This window comes from Hydra viridissima, unplaced genomic scaffold, assembly GCF_058129835.1.
Source record: "Hydra viridissima isolate aposymbiotic clone 2 unplaced genomic scaffold, HvirCarnegie_v1 scaffold_17, whole genome shotgun sequence".
NCBI lineage: Eukaryota > Metazoa > Cnidaria > Hydrozoa > Anthoathecata > Hydridae > Hydra > Hydra viridissima.
In genome coordinates, this window is record NW_028324316.1 from 523,350 (window position 1) to 549,209 (window position 25,860).

General features: G+C 30.5%; 2 protein-coding genes and 1 long non-coding RNA gene across 6 annotated transcripts; 2 read left to right on the top strand and 1 right to left on the bottom strand.

Moving 5' to 3' along the window:
- The first annotated feature begins 1,983 nt into the window (after positions 1-1,983).
- On the top strand, positions 1,984-5,048 carry LOC149876912 (mRNA decay activator protein ZFP36L2-A-like). 3 transcript variants are annotated; one of them, XM_090074697.1, is made up of 3 exons: positions 1,984-2,123; positions 3,512-4,455; positions 4,910-5,048. In XM_090074697.1, the coding sequence occupies exons 2-3, from the start codon at positions 3,527-3,529 to the stop codon at positions 4,926-4,928; spliced, it is 948 nt and encodes a 315-aa protein (XP_089930823.1). In that variant the 5' UTR covers positions 1,984-2,123; positions 3,512-3,526; the 3' UTR covers positions 4,929-5,048. The 3 variants fall into 3 exon arrangements, with proteins under 3 accessions (XP_089930823.1, XP_089930821.1, XP_089930822.1); XM_090074695.1 differs by lacking the exon at positions 1,984-2,123 and adding an exon at positions 2,920-3,091 and having other exon boundaries at positions 4,910-5,042; XM_090074696.1 differs by lacking the exons at positions 1,984-2,123; positions 4,910-5,048 and adding an exon at positions 2,920-3,091 and having other exon boundaries at positions 3,512-4,734.
- Positions 5,049-6,920: 1,872 nt separating this feature from the next.
- On the top strand, positions 6,921-7,753 carry LOC149876913 (uncharacterized). The gene is made up of 2 exons (XR_016448406.1): positions 6,921-7,052; positions 7,533-7,753. It is a non-coding gene; the product is annotated as an uncharacterized LOC149876913 (long non-coding RNA).
- Positions 7,754-9,565: 1,812 nt separating this feature from the next.
- On the bottom strand, positions 9,566-24,179 carry LOC145182690 (acetyl-coenzyme A synthetase 2-like, mitochondrial). 2 transcript variants are annotated; one of them, XM_090074694.1, is made up of 14 exons: positions 23,593-24,179; positions 23,080-23,176; positions 22,777-22,923; positions 22,390-22,442; positions 22,053-22,231; positions 21,186-21,338; positions 12,638-12,923; positions 12,273-12,365; positions 12,081-12,193; positions 11,660-11,786; positions 11,386-11,513; positions 10,799-10,862; positions 10,481-10,602; positions 9,566-9,785 (listed from the first exon to the last, which is right to left on the bottom strand). In XM_090074694.1, the coding sequence occupies exons 1-14, from the start codon at positions 23,939-23,941 to the stop codon at positions 9,594-9,596; spliced, it is 2,103 nt and encodes a 700-aa protein (XP_089930820.1). In that variant the 5' UTR covers positions 23,942-24,179; the 3' UTR covers positions 9,566-9,593. The 2 variants fall into 2 exon arrangements, 1 of the variants encoding a protein (XP_089930820.1); XR_016448405.1 differs by lacking the exons at positions 9,566-9,785; positions 10,481-10,602 and adding an exon at positions 12,988-13,094 and having other exon boundaries at positions 12,638-12,901.
- Between the last annotated feature and the right edge of the window lie 1,681 nt (positions 24,180-25,860).

Genomic DNA, 25,860 nt, shown 5'->3' on the forward strand with positions numbered 1-25,860 from the left:
GATTTTTGTTTTTTGTTTTTTTTTGGAGGGGAGGGGGGTTGTGTACAGAAATGCATTTTTTTGTTTGCTTTTTTTTTTTTGCACAATGTTTTTGTAGATAAGTGTATTTTTAATGCTATTGATAAGAAGCTTAGAAAAATCTTTATTGGCGTGTTTTTCAATCTTATTTCAGATAATTGCAGAGAGTGGCTAGACAAAAGATATTCTGCATATGTGCTCTCAGTTATTTAAATGATATGGTTCTGGACCCATATGTAACAAATGATATAAATTAGGAAATTCCAAGTGGCTTCTTGGGTTTTTATCTTTAAAATTATGTGCGATAAGAACGATCAGCGATTTACAAGACGGAATATCTTTTTAGAGTTTATTTTGCCGGCATTAGTAAATTAGTATCCAAGCCTCGCAACAGTTCTTTTTAATTTATTTTAAACGCTTTTTTTTTCTTTTTCTTATAAATTTATTTAATGAACAAAACATGAAGAAATAAAAGAAACAAAAATAACTACACAGAAATATGCAAAAGTTATTTTTTTTTTTTTTCATTTTTAAAAATGCTCATTAAAAATTTAACCAACATTTTTAAGGACCTTTTAAATTTTTTAACCCTAATTTTTGGTGAAAGTTAAATCCAGGTCTAAAGTTAAATCCAGGTTTAAAGAACCCGTATCAAAAATTGTGATCATTTGATAGGATTGCAACGAAATTAATTTCTAGAGAAATTTTACGTTTTAAAAGGAGTTTTATAACGATTACTTCGAGCTCCAAGAACTCCCGTATTTTACACTTTTGAATTGAAGATGCTTCATCTTAAATACTTGTTGAAAGATTTTAAGGGCCGCATCTTTGAAAATTGTATACATACGAAAAAAACAAAAAAAAATTCCATTTTATATGGTCACTTACTCTTGCTCAACATACAACAGTTAAATTTTTTTTCTTTTTTGTGTGAATGTTGCTCTCATTTTCTTAAACTTCTTCTAAAAATCTTTGGGTTATAAGGTTTTTATATATTCATCGCAAAAAAAATTCATCCATTAAAGATTTATGTCAATAGGAGGACATAATTATTGCCTCTTTCACGGTATAAATTCGAAACATGCAAATGAATGCGCATTTTGATTTCCAAAAGCTGATGAGTTTGAAAAATATGCAAATCAACGTTCGTCCTGGCAAATGACGCAAAATCTTACCAAAAACCGCAAAAAAACCTTTTTAGCAAATTGCAGAGATCAAGTTTTAAAAGGTTTGTTGATGGATCGGGTTGATTAACTTTGTGTATTAAATTTACTTTGCAATACTCGCGCCGTTCGGAAAAAAAATAAGAGTAGAATAATACCTAATTATAAAGTTCAAATTAATAATTCGCCATTTTGTTCGGAAATATAAAAATTTGGATGGTATTGATCCATCATATTTATTACATCAATCTCCATCGGTAGGCTGATACCATTTCTACCCATTTCAAAGTATTTTAAAAAGAAAGAAATTCAATTCGAATTTTCCGAATAAACAGCATTTTGGTTTTATAGTTACAATTACAGGTGGCAACCATATTCTTTTGCATCAAATTTTATACCGAATACTTTTTCAACCTTTCGACTTTAAACCGACCAGAAGTTAAAAGTTTAAACACGATGCTCAAATCAGAAAATAAAAATGAAACGTTTATTTAGATCTTAATTCCCTACGGGCACCTGTTCTATTATGCAAAGCGTATTACTTTTTTTTTAAACTGCAATGCCGAAAAATATCATGTTTTTCTTTAATATTTTTTATTGGTTCTCCGAAATACCGAAGGTATAAAGTTGTCTAACGAATCTTCTTATCCTTATTTACAACAGTAATCAAATTTTCTTTTGTTAAACTCAGCATATAAAGTTAAATAATCGTTTAACGTAAATTACAATTCTGCTAAATATTTAACGTCTATGACGTTGCTTTTTAAAGACTTGATAAATAAGTTTTGGTCTACGTACTTTCATTCTAGCAACGTTTTATTTCTACAAACTGTGAGTGATCCAAGTTCCCGCAGTTTATTTTTGTTTTTTTTCGAGATTAGCGTCGTAAACCTGAGAAAAGGTGCAGGAATAAAGTTAAAAAACAACAGATGATTTTTTGAGGTTAGTTTTTTCGTGTTTTCTATAAAAGTTTCGCAGGCAATTTCAGCTTACACAAGTATTTGCAGAATTTTATTTACGGACAGAATAACTCATCTCTACATTCGATCTAGAATTTTTATGACCATTTTGTTAAATAGCAAAGATTGTGTTCGAGTGGCGCCCAATTTGTTTGTTAAGTCGAAGTTGTTTGATTAGACTTCACGTCTCCTTATGAATTGCTCTAATCTTTTAAATCTACTTGTAGAAATTAGACCATCTAACAACATTTCTACAAAATTAACTCACGTCTCAAGCATACTTATCTTCGCAATTTTATGAAAAGAAACTAGTTTTAATCCATTTAGTTGTTTTGGAAATACCAGACGACCTCACAAAAAGTCAACAAATTGACCTTCGTTCGGGAGATCGTTATAGTTTATATAGATAATTGGGACTCCTTTGAATCATGTTTGCTAATTTTGACTTAAAATATTTTGTAATTCTGAAATTATTGCATATTGAAACACGTGAAAAAAAACTTTGTTTTTCTATTTTAAAAACAAAAAAATGTTGCTGTAAAATATTCATTCTTTTTGTTCTAAAAAAAATCGATATGCTTAAATTAGCAGAGCGTTATAATGTTTTTCCGAAAACATTTTCCCACCTATTGAAAATCTTTATTAACCTTTCTATTGGTTAAGTAAAAATGCTTTCAAAACATAAAACAAAAGGATTTGATTGACATGCATTCTTAGTCACGCCTGATTGTTTATTGTATTGTTCTCGATTCTAACCACTGAATAAACCTTTATATATCGCACAAAAACCTTTCGTCAATGTTTTTTTATATCGTCTCAAACAGACTTCAACGCGTGGAACGTGTTAGGCTTTATTTTGTAGTTGTTGAAACCTTTATTTAATAATCAAAAAAAAAAATGAGTACAGCTTTGGTATCAGCGTTTTATGATATTAGTGATGTTATTCAACAGGTAATGAATGTATTTAAGTTGAAAAAGCGAATTTCGTCGTATACTTTCAGTTATTTTGCCGCCTTTAACCTAATCAAATCTCTCAGGGAATGTAATTAGATAAACTATTCTTGTTTTACTTTTGTGTACTTTGTATAACTTAGTTAGAAGGGTTCTCTTGGGAATGTTTTTAACGAGTATATAATGCAGAAGATAAAAACAGATTTAGATTTAGCATAAATATGAACTTGTAAAGCCATTACGATTTTCTTTATACTTTTGAATTATTTTCTTTTTTCTTTTTTTTTTTATAAGATTCTTTCAACGTTCGTTTATGAATTTATGTGTTTAACTTGAAAGACATATCGTTGCAGCTTTTAATACGAATCTCGTTTAAAATTATTCCCGATGTTTTTTTTTTTGTTTTTTGTTTTTTTATAGAGTAAACAGCGACCAATGTTAGATTTACGTCAAAAATTGGAAGATCGAAGACCGAGTAATTTGCTAATTCCTCGACGTCACTCAACTAACTCAACGACTGTAATTAGTTTAAGCGCACAAATAACAAAATCCCAAGTTTTGTCTCCCAGTTCTTCTAGCTTTTATCCGATGCCTCCCTCGCCGAAAGATAGATTTTTGGGAAATATTTCGCCATTTCGCGAAAGGGCGCAGAGTGCTAGTTTCCAAGAAGAATTAGACGCTCAACAAAGAAAAAGAAACTCTACCAATTCTAGTCGTTACAAGACAGAACTGTGTCGACCATTCGAAGAAAATGGAGCATGCAAATACGGCGATAAATGCCAATTTGCTCATGGTTTTCATGAACTTAGAGGATTAAATCGACATCCTAAATACAAAACTGAGTTCTGTCGAACGTATCATACCATTGGCTTCTGTCCTTATGGACCAAGGTGTCATTTTATACACAATGATGAGGAGAAAAAGTTAGCCCAAGCTAGCCTAGGTCGTTCCTGCTCTATATCCAGTATGGACTCAATTCCTCCATCTCCTGCACACGATATAGCCCCTTCACCGTTTGGTAATTCTCTGACACCGCCAACATCTCCAGGTTATGGCGGTGATGTGTTTCTCTTTGACGAACCTTCGCATATTGCTCAGAATCCATTGGCTGTGTGTGGACAAAACTCGATGAGTGTCATTCCGGAAAACTCTTATCCATCTCCGTGCAATTCGGTCGAAATAAACAAACTTAGGAACAGCGACTATATTCCGTTAACTTCCATGGTTGGTGGATTAAGTTTTCAAGGGATGAAGTCGACGTTAAACGAACGCTACACAACAACACCTTCAGATTCCGGCTCTTCCAACCCTCCCTCTCCAGTCGAAAAGCTTCGTCGCCTACCAGTATTCGGTGGTTTGAATTAGTGAGTTCGAGTTCTTTTTTTTTTGTTCGTTTGTTTTTTCTATAAAGGAAATTTTTTATGTATAGCGATAAGTTAAAAAATTATTTTACGAGATCGTATATAATACGATCTTATCTCTTCTTCATCGAAATTCCCCGGGTAAGCAGAAAAAAAATGCGCCCGTTTATATTTGTTCTAACGCTAGATTTACGATTAATCAAAGTTAAAGAATTTTTGTTTGAAATATATTTATATTTATATATTTTATTTTTCGAAGTTTTATGCGTATAAATTTTGATAAAAAGCATGGAGTTTTTATTTCGGTGATGGTGCGAGCCTACTTTGTTGCAGTTTTTAATGTTATCTTAAGATATCGGTCAGGGCTCCGCGATGTCTGACTTAAAAAAGCTTCATAATGATTTTTATTGAATATTGTTGTTAGCGGTATTGTGTATTCGATTTATCTCTTATATAGCTTGACTAGCAACTTCTGATGAGAAATTCGCGTCACTTAATCCTGACTGAAAATATCACGTTGATTTTTTTTTTTTTTTTTTGCTCGCACGTTAGTCATAAGTTTCGTAATTTTTAACGACAGAAAATCCTAATATAATCTTAATTTATCATCGAACATTATTTCAAAATGTTTTGGTGTCGCTCAGTGTCTTTGTTATTTAAAATGTTCTATTTATTGACCTTTTTTGTTTTTGTTTTTTTTTTTTTGTTTTTTGTTTTTTGTAATATATTATTTTTGCTACGTTGTGCGGAAATTGTGTTATCTCTTAGAAGAGTTTACGCCGCAACTATATTATAATAATATTATTGAAAAGAGTATTATATTGTTTTAAAACACATTTAGTTGGCTTTTTTCTTATATTATATTTTATCCTTTTACGAGACTTTTATTCAAATTTAATTTATAAACTAACATCTTATGTTGAATGTATTCAGTGATATTTTTTTCTCTCGGAGAATTCCTTGTGTATATATATTAGACGCCATGGAGGAGGTTTGCACTTTATTGAGTGTTAGCTCAGCTTTGAAGCAAACGTTAGCAGTGCGTGGCCAATAAATTTGTTTACTTCGACCGATTTTTCATTCTTTAGGCGTTTTGTAGCAAAAGAACTGTGTTTGTAAATAAAAGCCGTGTTGTTTTTTGTTTTTTTGTTTTTAATATCAAACAAAATTAATCCTCAGATTTAATGATGAAAACTTGTTTTTTTATATATATATAAATTTAAAATTGTTTCTAAGCCCGTCACTATTTATGTCGCCAGCCTCCATTTGGTGAAGTTTTATACTTATTTAGTACATTAGTTTGTAACATACAAAAAAGAATAAATTATGTGGTTAATTTATAACAGGTCTCAACCTAACCTGTTTTGTGGGTTGGTTGAGATTTTATTGTATTGTAGGCATTCCTACCCAAGTTGTAATTTATAAACGTTTTGATCAGTTTTTTCAATTGATTCTTGTTTTTTATATGCGTGCTTTCCCCTTTCCCCCATAAATTTGTAAATTTAAGATGTAGTCATTAAGTACATGTGCTTAATATAATCAGTGGTTTTATGTCGTTGCGTTAAAGGAAATTCTAAATTTGTTTTGTCGCCTATGTCGTCATAACTTCCTTTTTTTTTTTTTTTTTTTTTTCTTTTTTTTTTTCTCTTTTTTTTTTAATAAAAAAAAATTACCTTAACACAAATTTCCTTCGCTTACTGAAAGCTGACTCAAATGAATTATATTCAGTAACTTGAAAAGCATTTAAAAAATTTTAATCAGAAAATGACTCGCATCTTTGTTCTCCTATGGTGGAGTTCAATTAGCTGCATGGTTTACTAATCGCTTTTAAACCTGCGCCACTTTTCCTTAATCTGTTTGATTATCACCTCGCTTGTTTTTATAGAGTTCTATCTTAAAGTTTAATTTCTCTCTGAACTTTGTTTTAAATTTTCTATTTGTTAGCGAGTTAACACCTCACTGCATCTAGCAATAAAAATATTAGACTAAAATCTATATAATGTAAATACGTAACATAAATTTACGTCTATAGTGTAAACAAATAATTCGACCCGAATTATAAAGCTGTATATCAATTTGAGAATAAACATGTTCTCGAATTTGTTATGCTTTCTCAAATATAAAATGATTTTTTATGGATTAAAATGTAAACCCCCGTGTCAGGCGCCATCTTTAGGAAAAAATGTGTCAAGTTTTTTTTAGGGCGTTATAATCTAGAAGATTAACAGACTTTTTTTGCAACTCGGCTCTTTTTTTGTTTAATTACTTTTTATCGACTTATCGTTTCAAATATTTAAATAGGTTAAAAACCTAATGAAGTGTTAACATTTCAAATTTTGTTTGAATTGCATCTAACGGTCCTTTTAGAGTAATTCTAGTGGATATAAAGATATAAAACTAACTCCAGTGGATATAAAGACTAGGATATAAACTATTAATACGCAACAAAATCCCTGTCGAAACTTTGAGGGACCAAGGAGATGTTTGACGCAATGAATGTTCGATTTATACGAAGTTTTTCCATATTGAGTTTTCAAGGGACAAAAGAAAACAGTTCGACATAATATAAGTTTGAATTAACCGGTGTTCGAGTTACCGGGGTAAATATGAAAAAATATATTATATTTGTTTACAAAACATACATTTTGAAATTGCAAAATGACAATCTAGCTTCATACAGGTTTAGATTTTCTACAGGCTGAGCAGTTAATGGTACAACAAATTGAAGGTCTAATTTTATTTTGGTTTGTGATTTTTTGAGCATCTGGTTCAAAAAGTTTTTAGAATCTTTTAAAATTTGAATGCGCTGATAATCAAAACTAAGGGAACATTCAAAGCATCGCTTTGTCTTAATCATCATGAAAGAATTATTTGAAATTCAGAATCACAATACAAAGAACCAATCACAATACAGAGAACCTTCCCCGAAATACTCATGCTCTCAGCCAATAAAACGGTTGATAACAAAAAACTGGATTTTTTTTGCCATCAATCGTTAATGCCTGAGGTTTCTTAAAATTGCAACTGCAAAAATATTTATGTATATACAAATTAATATAAGTAGCATTTTTTTTCTTTAGAACTCGATTTTGAAAAATCAAATTAAACACGTGTTAAAATGGTGAAAATAAGTAATTGTGAGATCGTAATTCTCATAGGCAAGTTGCTAAGAAATTTGGTAGTGAAATTTTGGTTGCTAAGAAATTTGGTAGTGATTAGACTTATAAGTCAAAAACCTTGAAATTGAAGAAAGAAAGAAAAGAAAGAAAGAAAAGAAAGAAAGAAAAGAAAGAAAAGAAAGAAAGAAAGAAAGAAAAGAAAGAAAGAAAGAAAGAAAGAAAGAAAAGAAAGAAAGAAAGAAAAAAAGAAAGAAAAGAAAGAAAAGAAAGAAAGAGAAAATAGAAAGAAAGTAAATTTTTTTGAGGAAAACAAAAACCCTCCAAATCTTCGCTAATTTAAACCAATTCAAGACTTTTGAAGGATTTTGTTTGAAGTTTATAACGATTGTCTGAGAAGCTTACACAACTCAAATCCAGTGTAACGTTATTCCTCTAAAGAATCGATCTTGATGGTGTACAGAGCTTATATGTGTTAGTCAGGTCTCGATCATTTTTCTCGATCATTTTTCTCGATCATTTTTGAAACTGAAACTGAAAGTTAACATTTCTCGAGTAGTTTTGAATTATTGATGAGATCTGATGACGTTATTCCAAGAAGACAAAAAATCTTTTCAGGTAAATTTAGACTTTTCGGAAGATTAAAAATCATTAAGAAGCTTCAAGAAGTTCAGAGAAGAAAAAAAAGATTTGATCATTCTTTTGCACTTGCTTGAAAAGGCAGTGGTGCGAAGCAACCATCTGTTGAATTATGACTGAACGCCTCTAAGTCAGAATCCGTGCTAGAAAGCAATGATAATTACCTCTGGATAATCTTAGGCGAACAAGAATAGAGCTTCGGCTCGTGTCTCAATGCACTGAATCGGAGAAAAACTGACGAGGTGATACAACTATCAAAATCTAAAATTTTCAGAGAAATCCTATGCAGACGACTTAAACAAGAACGTGGTATTGTAAAAAGCACTACCAACTTACTTTACAGTCTCATTTTCATCGAGTGATATCTATAAGTTTGAGAAATGTATTTAAAAGATTTTTTCAATTTTTGCAAGTTCTTTTAAATGAAAAAAAAAACAAAACCAAAAAAAACTGTTTATAAATTGAATAAAGTTTATATTATGACATATTTTCTTGTTCTAATTCTTAAGAATTTATTCTAAAAAACAAACTATCTAAGAGATGGTGACACAAATAGGATTTTAGTCTTTCTCCTTTAATGCTGTCAAGTTTTTGATAACCTTTTAATACAAGCTTTTTAAACTTAAGGAGGACAGTGAGGGCAATTCTTTATAAGAACAATAGATTTATATTTTACATTTGTAGAGGTGTCATTTATATTGCTTGCATTAAGTCTGTTGTTACCATCAATGCTAGTATGAGCTAAAGTAAGATGACTCGTCATCTAAGATGAAAGCTCGATTTTAAAAATTTTCAGTCTTTCGCATTTTGTTCTTGCGAATGGACCTCAGTTTTTGTTGCCAGCGTTTTACTGTTACAATCAAACTTCTGGGCTGCTTGTCTTTGAGAAATTCTGTCCTCTAGTCAAACATTTCTTTTAAGGGCTTGACATTCTTTTTGGTCATTATTTTGAGTTTATGACCACATCCTGTTGCTTTTTGAAAGCTAGCTCCGCTTTCTATACGTCTTATTATAGTATAGATAATTGATTTTGGTACAAATTCTGCCTTAAAATAGTCAGCAGTTAATTTTTCCCCTTCACCATTATGCGTTTTACAAAATTCGTGCACACGATTTCTTAAGGTCTCTGACTTAGAAACCTCTTTTTTTTTCAATTAATAAAAGTTTATAGACAACTTATAAATTTTCTTAAAGAAGAGAAAATTCGTAATATTTTGAATGTAATTGAAATGTTTCAAACTGATTCTGGTGCCAAGAAATTAATCTAAAACTGCAAGCCAAATTAAATGTTATCATCCGATAGGTACCAATTAGGAATAAACTTGGACTAAAATGTTCATAAAAAAAAAACAAACTCCTGGAGAGTAAAATGACTTTTCTGATGGTTTACTTATTAGATAATTTACTTATTTCAATGGATTCCAAAAGTTTAAGATGCTGCTTTATAATAGAATCAACAACTTCAGGCTCAGCAAGGGTGCTTACATCACCAATGTCATCTATACGATTAGCAGCAATACAACGTAAAATGCGACGCATGATCTTTCCGGAACGAGTTTTTGGCAAACCAGGGCTAATCTAAATACACACAATATGTTACTCTTTTACATATATATATATATATATATAGTTAAAATTTTATATACAATAACATATATATAATAATAATATATAGTTAAAAGTATAGTTATACTTTTATATATAATATATATAATAATAATATATATAGTTAAACTTTTTTATTTAAAAATTCTTCAAAGTAACAGTAAAAAAACTAAACGGTTGTTTTCAGAAAACAACAAGATCTTTTGTTTTATCCAACATTGATAAAAAAAATTTGCAAGTAAAAATTTGTTGTAAACATGACACCAAGTTATTATCTAAATTTAAACGCACTATGGGCGCCCCCCTCGACAAAAATGATTTTCTTTTTTTTTATTTGTAACAATATTCAGGTTGTTTTGATCTTATGGGACCGGCACATAATCTTGGTAAAAAGGTTTTTTGTTATTTACATAAAGTATAATTAAATATAATAAAGTAAAGAGGTTTCATATTGGCTTTCAGGGTAGATTCTTAACCTTGGCCAATGTTTCAATACATTTGCTACAAAAGTATAAATAAAAAAACCATTCTTTACAGTGGAGGCCATTTTTGTTAAATAACGAAATTCTAAGTCAATCTTTTGAATAAAATTGAATTTATGCAAATATAGTAAAAAATAAATCAGAAAGTGTAAAAACCAACAACAACTTAGCAGAAAAAAAGAATACCTGAATCATTTCTGGAACAGCAAAAGATCCAATCGCCTTTTTTACCATTAAACGCAACTCGCTTTTAATGACATCCTCATCTTCAGTAACATTTTCTTTTAGTGTGACATAAGCATACACACCTAAGGTTAGTAAATACACAAATGCTTGAAGTAAGGCAACATGAATTTACCACTAGAATAAGTTTGTGAGAGATTTCAGAAACTTGCGAGTCTTAATTTTAAAATGATACAGTAGTTATAATAATCATCAATTTTGACTAAAAAATGCTCATTTCATACAAAAGTTCTCCAGTAGAAACCATGAAAGTTTTTGTACCTTCTCCATTCATCTCATGAGGATATCCAACAACAGCAGTCTCTGCAACTGAGTGATGATGGTCCTGTTACATTTTTAAAAAATTACTACATGTAACAAAATTGTTAACATAAGCAAATAGTTGTCTTTAATAATCAAAAACATTTTATTCAAGAACATTTTGTAAGAATTTAAAAAACAGAAAAAAAGCAGAAAAAAAGTACGGCATTCAATGGTAAAAAGACTTTTAAAAAATACTTTTTTTGAAATGTTGTAAGAAATACAAGACTAATTAGCTGTACCCCAAAAATTTCTACCTAATATCACTGATCTAAAAACAGATCTGATGCACAACAAACATTAAAAATCAACTTTTTGCCACCCATTATCTAATCTTTTGGCTTTTTAGAATCAGTTTTAAATTGAATAGATTAAAAGAAGAAGCAATAGTATGTTCTATATCCTTTTTTTTTTTGAAAAGGCGTATTTTTTAGAAAAAAAACAAAAACAAAAAACAAAAAAAAAAACAAAAAACAATTCTATTTGGATTCCAGTTTTTTTCTTTTTTTAATGAACTAAGATTCTAAACAGATAACAAAAGTACTTACAAGGGTATCTTCAACTTCAGCTGTTCCCAATCTAATTCCCTTTACATTGATGACATCATCAACTCTACCAGTTATATGATAATGACCATCAGAGTCTCTCATTGCTCCGTCTCCAGTAAAGTAATAGCCTAAAATATTTTCTTGTTGTACATTTTCAAATAAAAAAAATTTTCAACACAACTGAAATATTTAACATAAAATATAATAAAAACAAAGATAATTCACCATTGAGTTTCCATCGAGCAGTGTGAAAAATCTACTTTAAAAAAAATACCTGGGAAAGGTTTGTAGTACGCATCAAAAAACCTCTCTTTGCTTGCAAACAGAGTTCGTGACATTCCTGGTATTGATTTCTTTATGCATAGCATTCCTCTAACATTATTCCCATGTAGCACATTACCCTAAGATTAATAATCAAATAGTTATTGTAAAACATCAGTTAACCCAAAAAATAATGTTGAACACAAAAGAGAAATAAATTAGGCACTACAAATCCAAACATTAGGTGCTGCAGAAAAATTTAAACTTTGATGTTTGCTATTTTTCACAAGAAATTGTCATGCAATCCTTGTATCATTCTTAACTTACTGAGTACTAAGTTGTTAGTTAATGGGTTGTTTTTTGTTGTTTATTCATAACCTGTTTTATGCAAACCTAAAAAAAATTATTCTAAATGAATAAATGAATGAAAGAACCTTGTCATCAAGAAGAACAGGCTCTACTCCAAAAAAAGGACGCACAGGACAAGCAGGTTTCACAAGTGCATTTTCCGGAGCAGGCAGAGGTGTCATAAGTATTCCACCAGTTTCTTCGTTATAAAAAAAATTTCCATCGACAAAATCCTACAACAGTTTCAAATGGAACACAAACTGGAAAAGGCAATTTACCTGTCTGCCACCAAGTATCAACCACAGGACATTTTCCATCTCCCACTACATCACAATACCAATGCCAAGCCTCATCATTTATTGGCTCCCCAACTGAATATAAAGAAACAATAATTATAGAAAACAAAAGCTTAATTAAAAGGTTCTGGTGTCTCATTCCACTCTACTTGTTTATAGGAGAAAGTATTTTCTGCAGATAAAAAACGCTATCTGCAAAAACTTAGTTCATGTTTCCAGTAACAAAGATAAGAAACTCTTCTCTTGATTATTTGGGAAACTTTAAAAGGAAAATTTTATTCTCGATCAGATCAATGAAACAATGATTTTTACAAAAAACTTTTTAAAACTTAAAGAAAAATTTTCACCTGAACCTAAAACTTTCAGTGTAGAGCGATTGTACTTTTTAACATATTCATCTCCAAATTTGAGCAAATAGCGAATAGCTGTTGGTGCACCATAAAACTGATTGATACCTAGCCGCTCTACCATTTCCCAGTAGCGTCCTGGATCTGGGTAGCTTGGGACACTCTCAAAAAGAACAGTTGTTGCTCCATTTGCTAAAGGTCCATATACAACATAGGAGTGACCAGTAATCCATCCAATATCAGCAACACAAGCATGTATGTCTCCTGGTTTGTAATCAAACACTAGCTGTAATATAAAACATTTGAGAAAGAGCATATTAAACACATTTTTAAATATTTAATATATTCACCAGCATGTTAACTTTCTTGGTCAACCCTGTCAATATCTACACATCTTCTTTGTGATCCTCTTTTTCTCGTTTGGCATCATCATACAAAGGATGAATGCAAAATCTATCTACAGTTTAAAAAGTTTCACTGACTTTTGATTATCGCAAAAATAAAAACATTGGCCATTTTAATGATAAAAAAAAAAACAAACTCTAAAATCCACTGCAAAGACTACAACTACTTTTACTACAGCTACAGCAACTTTACTACAACTACTTAATTAAGTATCCGTATTGTTAGTTTTAAACATAAAAAAACAATTATGTCAAGAATGAAAAAATGAAATATATATTTGAACTTGTAATTATGGTATGTAATATAAAAAATGATGATTTTACTTTAATCTCCTTATTCAATTTACTTAAAGAGAACCTCTTAAAAGCAATCAAGAAAAATGAAAGGAAATTTGATTTATATATACAAATAAAAAAAACCCGCATACTTTATGAAATATGACGAGTTTAAATGATAACTCAATAAACCTATGACCTGATCAAATTTCTGATGATAGTAATGTTTATTCTGTTTCCCTTATTTAATTTATGAAATTATAGCAGCTTTTCATAAGTAGCAAGTTCTGCTGTAACTAAACCTCACTTCTAGAAGAAAAGTATGCACTGCTTTTAAATTGTTTTAACAGTAGAATAGATAACTGTCATTTGAGCAGTACATCTGTTCCTAATGCAGCATTCTAGATAAAATTTAAGTCTTGATGAATGTGTTGCATTAGTTTCTTTATCCAATGAATGATTAATAAATCGCAAACTTGGTAGAAGATTTGGAGTGTCTCATACAAGTCGGTAGGGTTCTACAAAGGTTTGTAGAGACAAAAGATTACGCTAGACAACTTGGCCAAGGCAGACTATGAGCTACCAATGCCATGGAGGACCGATTTTTAATGCTTCAAACACTGAGAGAATGGTTCACTACTGCACAAAGTCTCCAAATTTAACTATTTTGCACTGTACATTGGGGATGGATTCCTTCTTATGCAGGATTATGCTAGACCACATGCAGTACATATTGTTACTGAATACTTAAATAATGTTAATATAAAAGTTTTGGAGTGGTCAGCTTGCAGTCCAGATATGAACCCAATAGAGCATCTTTGGGACATAATGGGATGCTGTGTTAGAAGCCAACATCCACCACCTAACAGCCTAGACAAGCTGCAACAAAGTCATATCCGCGAGTGGGAAGATGTCCCTCAAGAAATGATTAGATCTCTAATTGAAAGTAATCCACGGTGATGTCAGGCTGTAATAGCATCAAGAGGTGGTAATACAAGTTATTGATAAGTCAAAAATATTTCAATTTAAGCTGATCAATGTGCATAGCAATAATAATCATTTTACCTTATTTTGTTAAATGAGCCATATTTTTGGTTTTAGTTTTTTGTTTCACCACCCAAAAGTGGTCCAGGACCATGCCATAAATAAAAAATTATATATTGTTTTATAATAAAAACTATCTTAAAATTGAATTATATATGTTATGTGAAGACCATATTTCAATTTTTAAGGTCCATAATTTTTTTAAAAATTTGTCTAAGGAGGGTTTGAAGTTCAAAGACTGAAGAAAATTACATTTTTTCGGGCAAAAATCTGTCTACAAACTTTTATACATGCTGACTCCTACAGATATCAAAGCTATGAAAATTGTTTTGAATATTCTTAGGAAATGTAGAAGGTCAGCATAAAATAATTTAGAAATGTAAAAAAGCTTACAAAAGACACAACTTACCGCTTGTTAAACACTTTTTTAAATAAATTGTTAAAAAATAAAACTTTGATCGACCAGGAAAATTTTCGCCCAGGTTTGCCCACTTTGAAATTTTTTGCTTTTGAAAAAATAGCGTGTTTAGAAAAATGTAGAAAAAGTTTTGGCTGCTTTTGTTTGCTTTTGTACCTGTAGGGTTAGTCCAAACATGATGTATTTAGACTAAAATGCATCTCCCCTCTGACTCCCAATGTTTTGAAATATTGTTTTTTCTAGTTTCAACCGTGAAAACGAATAGCGGAATATTCCAAAATAAAAGCGGAAAAAACGGATAAACAAAACAATCAAAACAAATAACATTCACAAAAAATCAAGTAACTAATAATTGGTGAAACCAAGTTTTTATATGAAGAACAAAGACATTTTTGATTACTTGTTTAAAGGAAAATATGAGAATAAATATGTAAGTTTAATTAGTAAGGAAGCACAAACCGAAATTAGTATATTGTTTTCTCAATGTTATCCCAAGCACAATCAGATTAGGTTAACTGAAAAGTTTATGAAAGACTTTAAAAAGAAATGGAATCAAATAGGTAGACAAAAAGCAAGATTTATAAATCGTTACGAGAAATGGTTACATATGGAATTTATTGTAAATGAACCTCAACAGCAAGTTATAATAAACAATTTACAACGAGGTGCACCATCAAAATTATTTAAAGATCTCTCAATAAGGTCTAAGAAAAGAAGATTGTCAGACATTATTAAAAAATTAGGAGTTACCAATGAAATCCTGTTTCATGCCCTTATTCTTAATCTCAACAAAGAAGGACGAATTAAAGACGCCCAAGTTCTGAAACATTTGATGGAAAGTAAAATTGATGGATCCTGCAATATATCATGCTCTAAAAGCTACTCACCAGAAGAAGCTCTAGCTTTAATGTTAGACTGTAGAATGAGTAGGGCTGACTATCAAACTATTCGCCAAGGGGCCTTAGATAAAGGTTGCATGTTATACCCTGCCTACAATTATATTGTGAAAGCTAAAAATGATTGCATTCCAGATTCCGGAATTGTTACCTCAGACTACAGTGCTTCTGTGAATCTTCAAGGAATAATGGATCACACTGCAAACAGGATTTGGAAAGTCATGGATAAATCAAAACTACCTGAGCCTTGCAATACTCTTCTTCTTATAAGCAAAGTTGGATTTGATGGTTCAACTGAACAGTCTGTTTATAAACAGAGAACTGAAGATGAAGAGGACAGAATTCCAGTTCCAGTTGAAGAATCTTTGTTTCTTTCATGTACAGTACCTGTGCAACTTAAAATACAGGAAACTAATGTTATTCTTTGGACTAACCCCAAAACATCCTCAACCCAATATTGTCGCCCTGTTCGAATGCAATTCGCTAAAGAAAATCAGCAAATTGTTAAAGCAGAATATGATTTTTTTATGTCAACTGAGCTGAGAGCAACAACCATAGACTTATTTCAAGTCAAGCACAAGTTAGAATCTTCTTTCTCCATTAAGTGATTCTTATCAAGTTTGCAATGTTTGCGGATTAACGCCTAAAAAAATGAATGACTTTGAAATTGCTTATAATAGACAAACTAATCAGATGTCTTTAGACCTGGGAATCCACACTCTCCATCTCTGGATTCGCTGTTTTGAATGTCTGTTACATATTGGACAGAGAAGAAGACCAGGATATAATGATTCTGGATTTTTTCATGCAAATACACCTGAAAAGAAACAAATATTTGCAAGCAGAAAAAAAGAAATTCAGATAAAAATTAAAAATACACTTGGACTTGTTGTTGATGTGCCAAGAAGTGGTGGCTCTGGTACATCCAATGATGGAAACACAGCAAGAAGGGCATTTAGAAGCCATGAAACTTTTGCTGAAATACTTGGAGTTGATAAAGGTCTTGTTAAAAGATTCTTTATTATCCTTTGTGTGCTGTCCTGTAAGCACCCAATTGACCCAGATAAACTTGAAATATATTGCAAATATACATTTAAAACATATGTAACACATTTTAAATGGTATCCTATGCCTGCTGGAGTTCACAAGATGATTGTACATTCACATCAGGTTGTAAGAGACAAGCCGGTTCCAATTGGACTCTTATCTGAAGAAGCTCAGGAAAGTAGAAATAAAGATGTTAAAAACTTTCGAAACATTTTACAAGAAAATATTCTCGAAAAGTTACAAATGAAGATGTAATGAGAAGATTGCTCTACTCATCAGACCCCTTTATCACTTCTATGAGGGGAAGTTCTGAATCAAAGAAGGAGCTTGCTCTTCCAGAAGAATGTTTAGACCTTCTTTTGTAATTTTCATAAAAATATTATATTCTTCATATCTAATTGATGTATTGATAGTATGGGTCCTATTTACTTTATTTGAAGAAATCTGTAAAAAGCTGCATGCTTAAAATAGGGGTATATGTACTTTTTTTTTACAGTAGGGATGTGACACATGTTTAATTGCTATTTTTTAAAAACTCAAAACCTTTATAATTACATTTTTTCAAATAGCTCAGTTTAGTAAAAATGGTTTAAATATAGAAATATTTAAGAAACTTTATTGTTATTTATAATCTTGGTATAAAACCAACATTACACACACTTTTTAATTTGTCGTATGTTCTTGCTGTGCAACCATATGCACAGAATATTCATGTCTAGGTAATTATAAAATATGTGTGCTTGGTCTAGTCTCCTTGAAGATTTTGTTGTTTAATCGACCAGGAAGTCAAATATGTTATGGAAATAAAATTTAACTTATAGATCTAAAAATATAGGTGTAATTACAAAAAGCATGTCACATGTTATGTCATGTGTCCTTGGTGTGGTATTTTAGAATTTATTTATGCTATACACTAAATCTACCACTATGTTAAAATGAAACATCTTCTCCAGAGAATATTAAGTTAAAAGTTCTTCCGTAAAATAAGTGTTAAAATAAGTCTGTTAAATGTAAGTTTTATGTTATGTGTTCTTGGTGTTCTGCACTTGTATGATATTTATCCAATCGAGCAAAAACTTATCATACATGCCGGTTACTAATCAATAGAATCAATTCAATGTTCTATTAATTTATAGTCAATAGTTCATTGAAAATTAAGTATGAAATATGTGTCACATGTTTATTGTTCGTTGTGTCATTTGTCCTTGGCTTCGTGTCGTTGGCGTGTCCTTCAGAGGTATGATGAGGGACATTATAATAGCTGCTTTTATGGGTCAGGGTATAATGAATATTCACCGAAAATTTTAGCATTTTAGCTTCAAAAATGGTGAAGATATGATTTTTGCCTCTAATGTGACAATTCTGGACCACAAAGTCAATTTTATAATTATCATTGAAATAATTGTGTTTATGTGTTCTATTCTTAATATGTTTGTCAAACTATATGATAATATTGACCACAATTAACCTCTTGTAGCCCCGAGTTGCCTGTAGTCAACATACCAAAAAATGGTTTAAAAGTTTAATTAAAGTGATATTTTATAATAAAAAGAATGCTGATAACTTTAGTTCAGTATTTAACCAATCAAAATAAACAGACACCAAAGTTTATTCTTTGAATTCTCAAGTTAATTAGCTTTTCAATTTTTAAAGATTCAATTTTTGCGTGTTTGTAAATAAGGTAAGTTTTTTAATCTTTATTTTTCAGAAATATATCATCTTTTTGCAGTTCAAAAAATGACTAATTTGTTTAATAACATATTTAATGTGATCTTATATATCTTTCATATTAATTTTTCATCAAATGAGTTTTTAAATTTAATTTAAACCTTTGTTGCTTTAAAGCAACATTGCGCATACCCGCTTAAAAAATTAAACCGAAAAGTTTTGCTTGAAAACACATTTTGTTGACTTCAGGCAACATTGCACATTAACAGAAAGTCTATTACATTAAATTCATCTAATAAACGACATTATTATAGGTATTATTTTTTACTTACTTAGATGGATACTTATAAATTTTATGGTCAAAAACTAAAATCAGTTCTACCTAGACAAATTTTAAATCCTGCAGTATCAGAGGAAAGTGATTTATCTTTTGAAAGTGATAAAACAGTTGTACTAAATGATAATAAATTAGATTGTGAACTTACTGATTCGGAACCAGAAATAGAGTTAGATGCTGATTTGGAACTAGAAACAGAGTTTGATGATTCATTTTGGAAAATATTGACCAACTTTTTCCAATAGCAGACATTGCTCCAATCCAAAAAACAAGTGCTATTGAAACCAAATTAAAGTCAAAAAAGTCTAAACCATTGGAATGGAAAATAAAAGAGCCATGTAATATTTCTGTCAAAAAAATTCCTTTCACTGGGATTCCAACTCTTGGAATATTGCCTGTGCGGCAGCCAATAGAGTATTTTCGAGATATCATAAGCTACGATCTCATCATGCGCATCGTAGAAGAAAGTAACATATACGCAGTCCAATTTGACATCACTAAACCTCTTAATCTTTCATCAGAAGAGTTGGAAGTATTTATTGGTATACTTTTCTTAATGTCAATAGTAAAAATGCCTGGTACATGCGAATATTGGGACATATTTCTTCAATATGAGCGCATAGCAAATGTTATGAACATTCAACGATTCGAGCGTATCAAGAGGTTTTTGCATTGCAATAATAATTTGAATATGTCAGAAAACTGTCCAGACAAACTTTTTAAAATTCGTCCTTTAATAGATGCTTTAAAAGAACGTTTTAAATTATTTGTTCCAGCTGAAATGTTATGCATTGACGAACAAGTTGTACCTTTTAAAGGGAGATCTAGATTAAAGCAATATAATCCTAAAAAGCCTAAAAAGTGAGGCTACAAGCTTTACATCCTGACAAATCCAGAAGGCCTTATTTATGCCTTTGAAATCCATACAGGCTCCATTTCTGCATGCACAGGTCAATCTGATCTTAAAGCCTCAGGAAATATTGTTATGCAATTGCTAAAAAATATTCCAAGACACAATGGACATAAATTGTTTATAGATAACTGGTACACAGGTGTTGAATTAGCAACTGCATTATTCATTCAAGGAATTGCTTTAGTTGGGACTGTGCGCCCTAATAGGATTACTGACTGCAAAATGCCAACTGACAAATATATGAAAAATAAAGGAAGAGGTTCAGTTGAAATAAAAATATGCCAAAATAATGGGGTTGAGCTTCGTGCAATTAAGTGGTTTGATAATAGATCTGTTAATATACTCACTACTTATGAATCAGTAGTTCCAATAACTTAAGTAAAAAGATGGGATAAAAAAGAAAAAAAAGAGATTTTGGTTGATTGTCCCTCTGCAATCGCCACCTATAACAAATGCATGGGAGGCGTTGATCTTTTAGATGGACTATTGAGCTACTATTGTATTCCTGCTCGTTCAAAAAAGTGGTATCATCGGCTAATCTGGCATTTTCTTGATGTTTCAGTAGTCCAAGCATGAATTTTGTATAGAAAAGATTTAGCAAATGATAAAAAGAAAATGTCATTAAAATCTTTCAAAATGTCAATTGTCGAATCATTGATTATGCAAGGGAAAAGGTCAATCAGAAAAGGACGACCTTCAACATCAGTTGATCTGAACTATAATGCAAAGAAAAAAAGAGGTCTTGCAGCGCCAATTCCAAACAAACTCATTCGAAATGATGGTTACGAACATTGGCCAGAGTTTACAGATAAGAAAGGAAGATGTAGATATCCTGGTTGTAATGGTTTCTCTAAGGTAAAGTGCTCCAAGTGTGATGTCCGTTTCTGTTTTACGCCAACATTCAACTGTTTTAAAACTTTTCATGAATCCTAAATTTTTAAATACATTTCTCTAAATAAAATGTAAAATCAGAGAGATAAAAGAAAACATGGTTTTTCATGTAAAACACTATTATATCAGATTAAAAAAAAAAAATTATTTTAGTACTTTATCCGTCCGTTGTTGCCTAAAAGCAACAAACTCCAAATTGACCCAAAAAAAATAAAACAAATGTTTTTTTTAATTTCATCATTATAGTAGGATCATAAGTGACTAAAATTAAAAAAAGTATGTTTTTTACACAACAAGAAATTAAAGTGGGCTATAAGAGGTTAAAATAAATTGAAATGTGTAAGTGGTGCGTTAACTGTCATCACAATTTTATAATTATCATCAAAATAATTGTGTTCATGTGTTCTATTTTTAATATGTTTGTCTAACTATATGATAATATTGACCACAATTAAAATAAATTGAAATGTGTAAGTGGTGCGTTAACTGTCATCACAATTTTATAATTATCATCAAAATAATTTTGTTCATGTGTTCCATTTATATATATATATATATATATAAATCATTCATAATAGCTTCAATATTGGGGACTGGCAATAAAAAAATAATATGTAAACAAATGATGTGTTTTGGAAAAATTGTAAAACAAACCTGATGTGTTATCATAGCATACAACAAATATCCAGCATGTGTATGCACTACACCTTTTGGCTTTCCAGTGCTGCCTGATGTGTATAATATAAACATTGTATCTTCACTTTCCATTACTTCAGGCTTGCAAAAGGTATTTTCAGTTGCCATTGCCTAGAAAGTTAAATTCTCTTGTAACAATAATATACAAAGTTAATACAACTCTGCACAGTCAAACTCTCCATTCTATACTATAGCTGATTTAGTTGATCTGACTGAACCCCTTTCCTCTAAGATAATGAATCAAAAGATAATAAATCTTTACAAAAGTGGCAAATGGTAAATGATACAAGCAGTCAGCCATTGCAACAAAGTTTTTCATTACAGCTTTCTACCATAAACAAAAATTCTGAAAAAACAACTTGGAAAATTTCTCCTTTTGTTATTCAAAATTTAGTAATGACCAATGAAATTTTAGCACAAAAATATCAGTGTGCATAAAAAAATTCCAAGTGACTAAACTCAAAATTACAATATCAGAGGTTTAGTTTAGGACAAAGTGACATTTGTGAAAATGAAAAAAAAATTGAAAAAAGGATTTTGTAAAAATGTATTGCCTACATGTATTCATTATGCTTTCCTTTCAACAATATTTACCTAAGAACTGTTGTTTCAACTTATAATACTAAAGCTAAAAACAAAAAGAAGTTTTTAATATTTAAAAAAAAAAATCTTTTACTTTTCAAAAATGACATCTATAATGCTTGTCAATATTGATTGTATTGCATCCAAAATATTGATAAAATATTGAGTTTAAATATCAAATAATAAATAGTTCAAGTTTTAAGTAAAACGCCATTCTATTTTACTTAAAGATTAATAGCAAACCTCTTTTAGATAAACATCCCTTCCATTTACCATGGGTACATCAAATCCAGATCTTTGAGCAACAAAAACGTTTGTAACACTTGGACACAATTTTAAAGCAATGTCAACTGTTTGCTTTAAGGGGATCTTCTTACCACCTCGAAAACCTTCATCTGCTGTGATGACAGTTTTTACAGATGCTGTAAGTAATTTATAAAAACTCATAAAATTTATTACACTTCAAAGATAATTTTATTTGTAGAATGAGTAGAGAAAAATTTTTTGATTGCATCAATGTTAATGTTTCATGTAAAAATGTATAATCAATTTATAATTTTTCCATGTATTAGTATTGTACCATCATTTATTCTTGCAGCAAGAGCTTCTGCACTGAATCCAGCAAACACCACACTAAAATTTAAAACTGATTTTTACAGAAATTCTTGTGAAACCTACTTTATTAATTATTAGGGTAAATTTTTGTATCATTCATTGAAAAGTTTTAAGCCTCTGAATTGCAAAAACTATTCTGTTTTACATAAAATTGTAAAAATTAAAAACATTGACTAAAGTAACTGTAGAAGATTTGTAATGACTTAAAAAAAAAGAAGAAAGAAAAAAGAAAAAGATAAAGGATTACAAAAACTGAACTCAATTTATTTTACTCAAATGAAATCCAAATAAAATAAATACAAAAATTAACTGTGAAAAACAAGTTAGAGTAATAATTTTATTTTACACCTACCTATGAACAGCCCCTATCCTTGTGCAAGCAAGCATGGATGCAACAGCTAATGGAGAAGCAGGCATATATAAACACACTACGTCACCTTTACTGACACCTTTTCGTTTTAGAGCATTAGAGATTTGACAGGTCATGGCCAAAAGTTCACTAAAAATAAATGAACATTTTACATTGAATATAATAATCATATCATCATCACCAGAATATTAAATCACTTTGGATAAGTTTATTTACACTTGACCTAAATATTTTAAAAAATACAAAGCTAAATTTTTTTTGATACAAAATGCATAAAATAGACACCTGTAAGTAACATTAACATGAGTTCCAGGTTCATCTCTTTCCCATATAAGAGCAACACGATTTGGATCTTCTTTTGCATGTCGATCAAGACAGTTCTCTTTACAAATATTTCAAAAATATTTCATAAATGCTTTTTTAAAAATCATCTTACTTTAATATTTTTATTTATAGGTACTTTTACTAAAAGAATACAAAATATTACTTAGTCCAGTATAAAATACAATCTGAATAACTGGATGTGTATGCTATATTTAAACTATCACATAACACATTATACTATTACATATTACATTATATAAGAAAACAAAGAGAAAAAACCTTTCAAATTCGTTATAAAAGTTTTAAAGCAAGCTTGTTTGACTTGATCATTTTAATCCACCAGTTTACACAAACAGTGCAAATGCATGAATATGTAATATATATGTAAGTAATATAAATGCATGTATATGTGTGTGTTTGTGAGAATATGATATTAAACATAAATCCATGCTTTATATAATCAATAACTTTCACCTGAAATGTTTAATGTTCCACCAAGAAACCATTTATGCTGTCCTTCAGACATATTAGAGTCAGTTACAGTATGAAATTCATTCATCCATTTTAATTTTTTTCTCCCAATTTCACCCCAAAAAGTTGTTGGATCAGTTAGACTTAACTCATATAGATCACCATGATACTTGGATACGTGTGAAAGTGAAGAAACTACATCCAAATTTTTACCATTACTTTGCTGAATATATCCACACGAAGATAGATACCTAAAACTTTGACTGAGTTGCAATAACATGCTTCTTTTATATTCATTCTTTTTTAAAGTGGATAGTGAGGACTCTAAGATTCGTCTATAAATCAATGCCATTCTGTTAGAACGTTATCTGCAGATTTGCGCTCTGGTTTTATATATACAGCTTTTTTATTTTAAGTTTAAAAAAGATGAACTCCAATGCCCACAGAAATGCCATAAGAGGCACTTGAACTTCCTTAAAGATGAGGTTATAACAATTAACCACGTGCTTCTTACTCGCTGCATTTGGATTTATAAACAACAAATATCGGCTCAGTTGAACAACCCTAGACAAGTTTAGATTTTCTTCTACGCTAATAGAGGAGGTAAAGAGTCGTCGAATAAACGGACGATATTTTATCTGACAATTATTATTTTTTGGTTCAGAAATATTTCTAATACGCATACACAAAATTTACATTTTAAAAATGCATGCTAAGTGATTTCAAAAATCAACGGTTTTCACATTCTGATAAAGTGAATGTCTGCTGATGTGATGCTGATACCGCTCTCAAGCGTCTCTATGTAGTTTTGGTTGACTCGATCTGTGTAGATACTGCATACACCAAACTAAAGCAGTCCAAGCACAAACACTACCCCCCCTCCTCCTATCACCTTACAACCTTGATAAACAAAGCAATTGCTCGACTTTTTAGATTTAAAAAAACTTTTTCTATTCATTCAAACAACAATACTTTTATCATTAAAAATTTCTTCCACTTTTTCCAATCTCTTCATACACAACCTTAATCTTTTGACGCTACCTCTGGGAAACAGTTAGGGCTTTGATTTTTGCTTTACGAGCCAGTTCTCTTTATCTTAACATTCAAATCTTTTCAAAATCTCACAAAAAAATGACAAAAACTCGTCAGTTTTGACATATTTATAAAACTTTTTTTAGGTTTGATAAATAAAGCAATAATAATCAATCCAAGAAATTGAATGTCGAAGGACCCCCGTGGGCGACATAGGGGATTGATTTCCTCGGGATGATTGCCTAGGGATGATTACCGAAGGAAAAGGGAATTTAGTTTACCGTATACCTTAAAACCGGTATTTCTTTTGAGAAATCTATAACTAACCTTTTAATACGTAAGTTCGTCATGGAATTAAATTATTAGGTAATTAGGCAATTATTCAACGCCTGTTATCTCAGTCTTAAAATCAAAAATGTTCTAGATGACGTCAGTTTATGACAGATGTTAAAAATGGCTGTTTTACGAGAGTAAAAAAACTATACCAAATTAGAGTTTTAAATTATCATATCTATCATAATAAGATAATTATCATGATATACCATATAAAAACACGCATCCTACAAGTTTTTTCACTCATGCAGTAGTCATTTTTGACTTCCGCAATGTTAGACCTCCACTGACAATTAATATTTTCTTGAAATATTTGTATTCCGAAGTAAAGTGATTTTTTTTAACACTCCGTCATTTCCGTCAAGGTTAGTAGGCTTGGATTAGGAAATATTTTTAAAATGTTGATTTCTAGTAATCTGATGGTCTGATGGCTCGGAATTTGTTTATTCAAAATTTTATTCATTATTCAAACTTTTGTAAAAAAACTTTTTCTTTTTATTACACACACACACACACACACACACACACACACACACACACACACACACACACACACACACACACACACACACACACACACACACACACACACACACACACACACACACACACACACACACACACACACACGATATATCCTGAACACCCTACGTATGTTTAGGATATATCGCATATATTGCACAGTTCATAAGTTGTTACTGCGAAATCTCTAACTTTTCGAGTAAAAAATTTATGAGCTTTATAAACATTAAGGGTCAGCGTATCGTTTCATTTCCATATCGTAATCATACCGATATGATATCGGGGAAAAAAAAGTGTAATCGGAATGATTACGACATAATATCGTTGTAAAACTTTTAACCGGTATCGTAGTTAGTTTAAATAAAAAACGGTATATATCGGAAC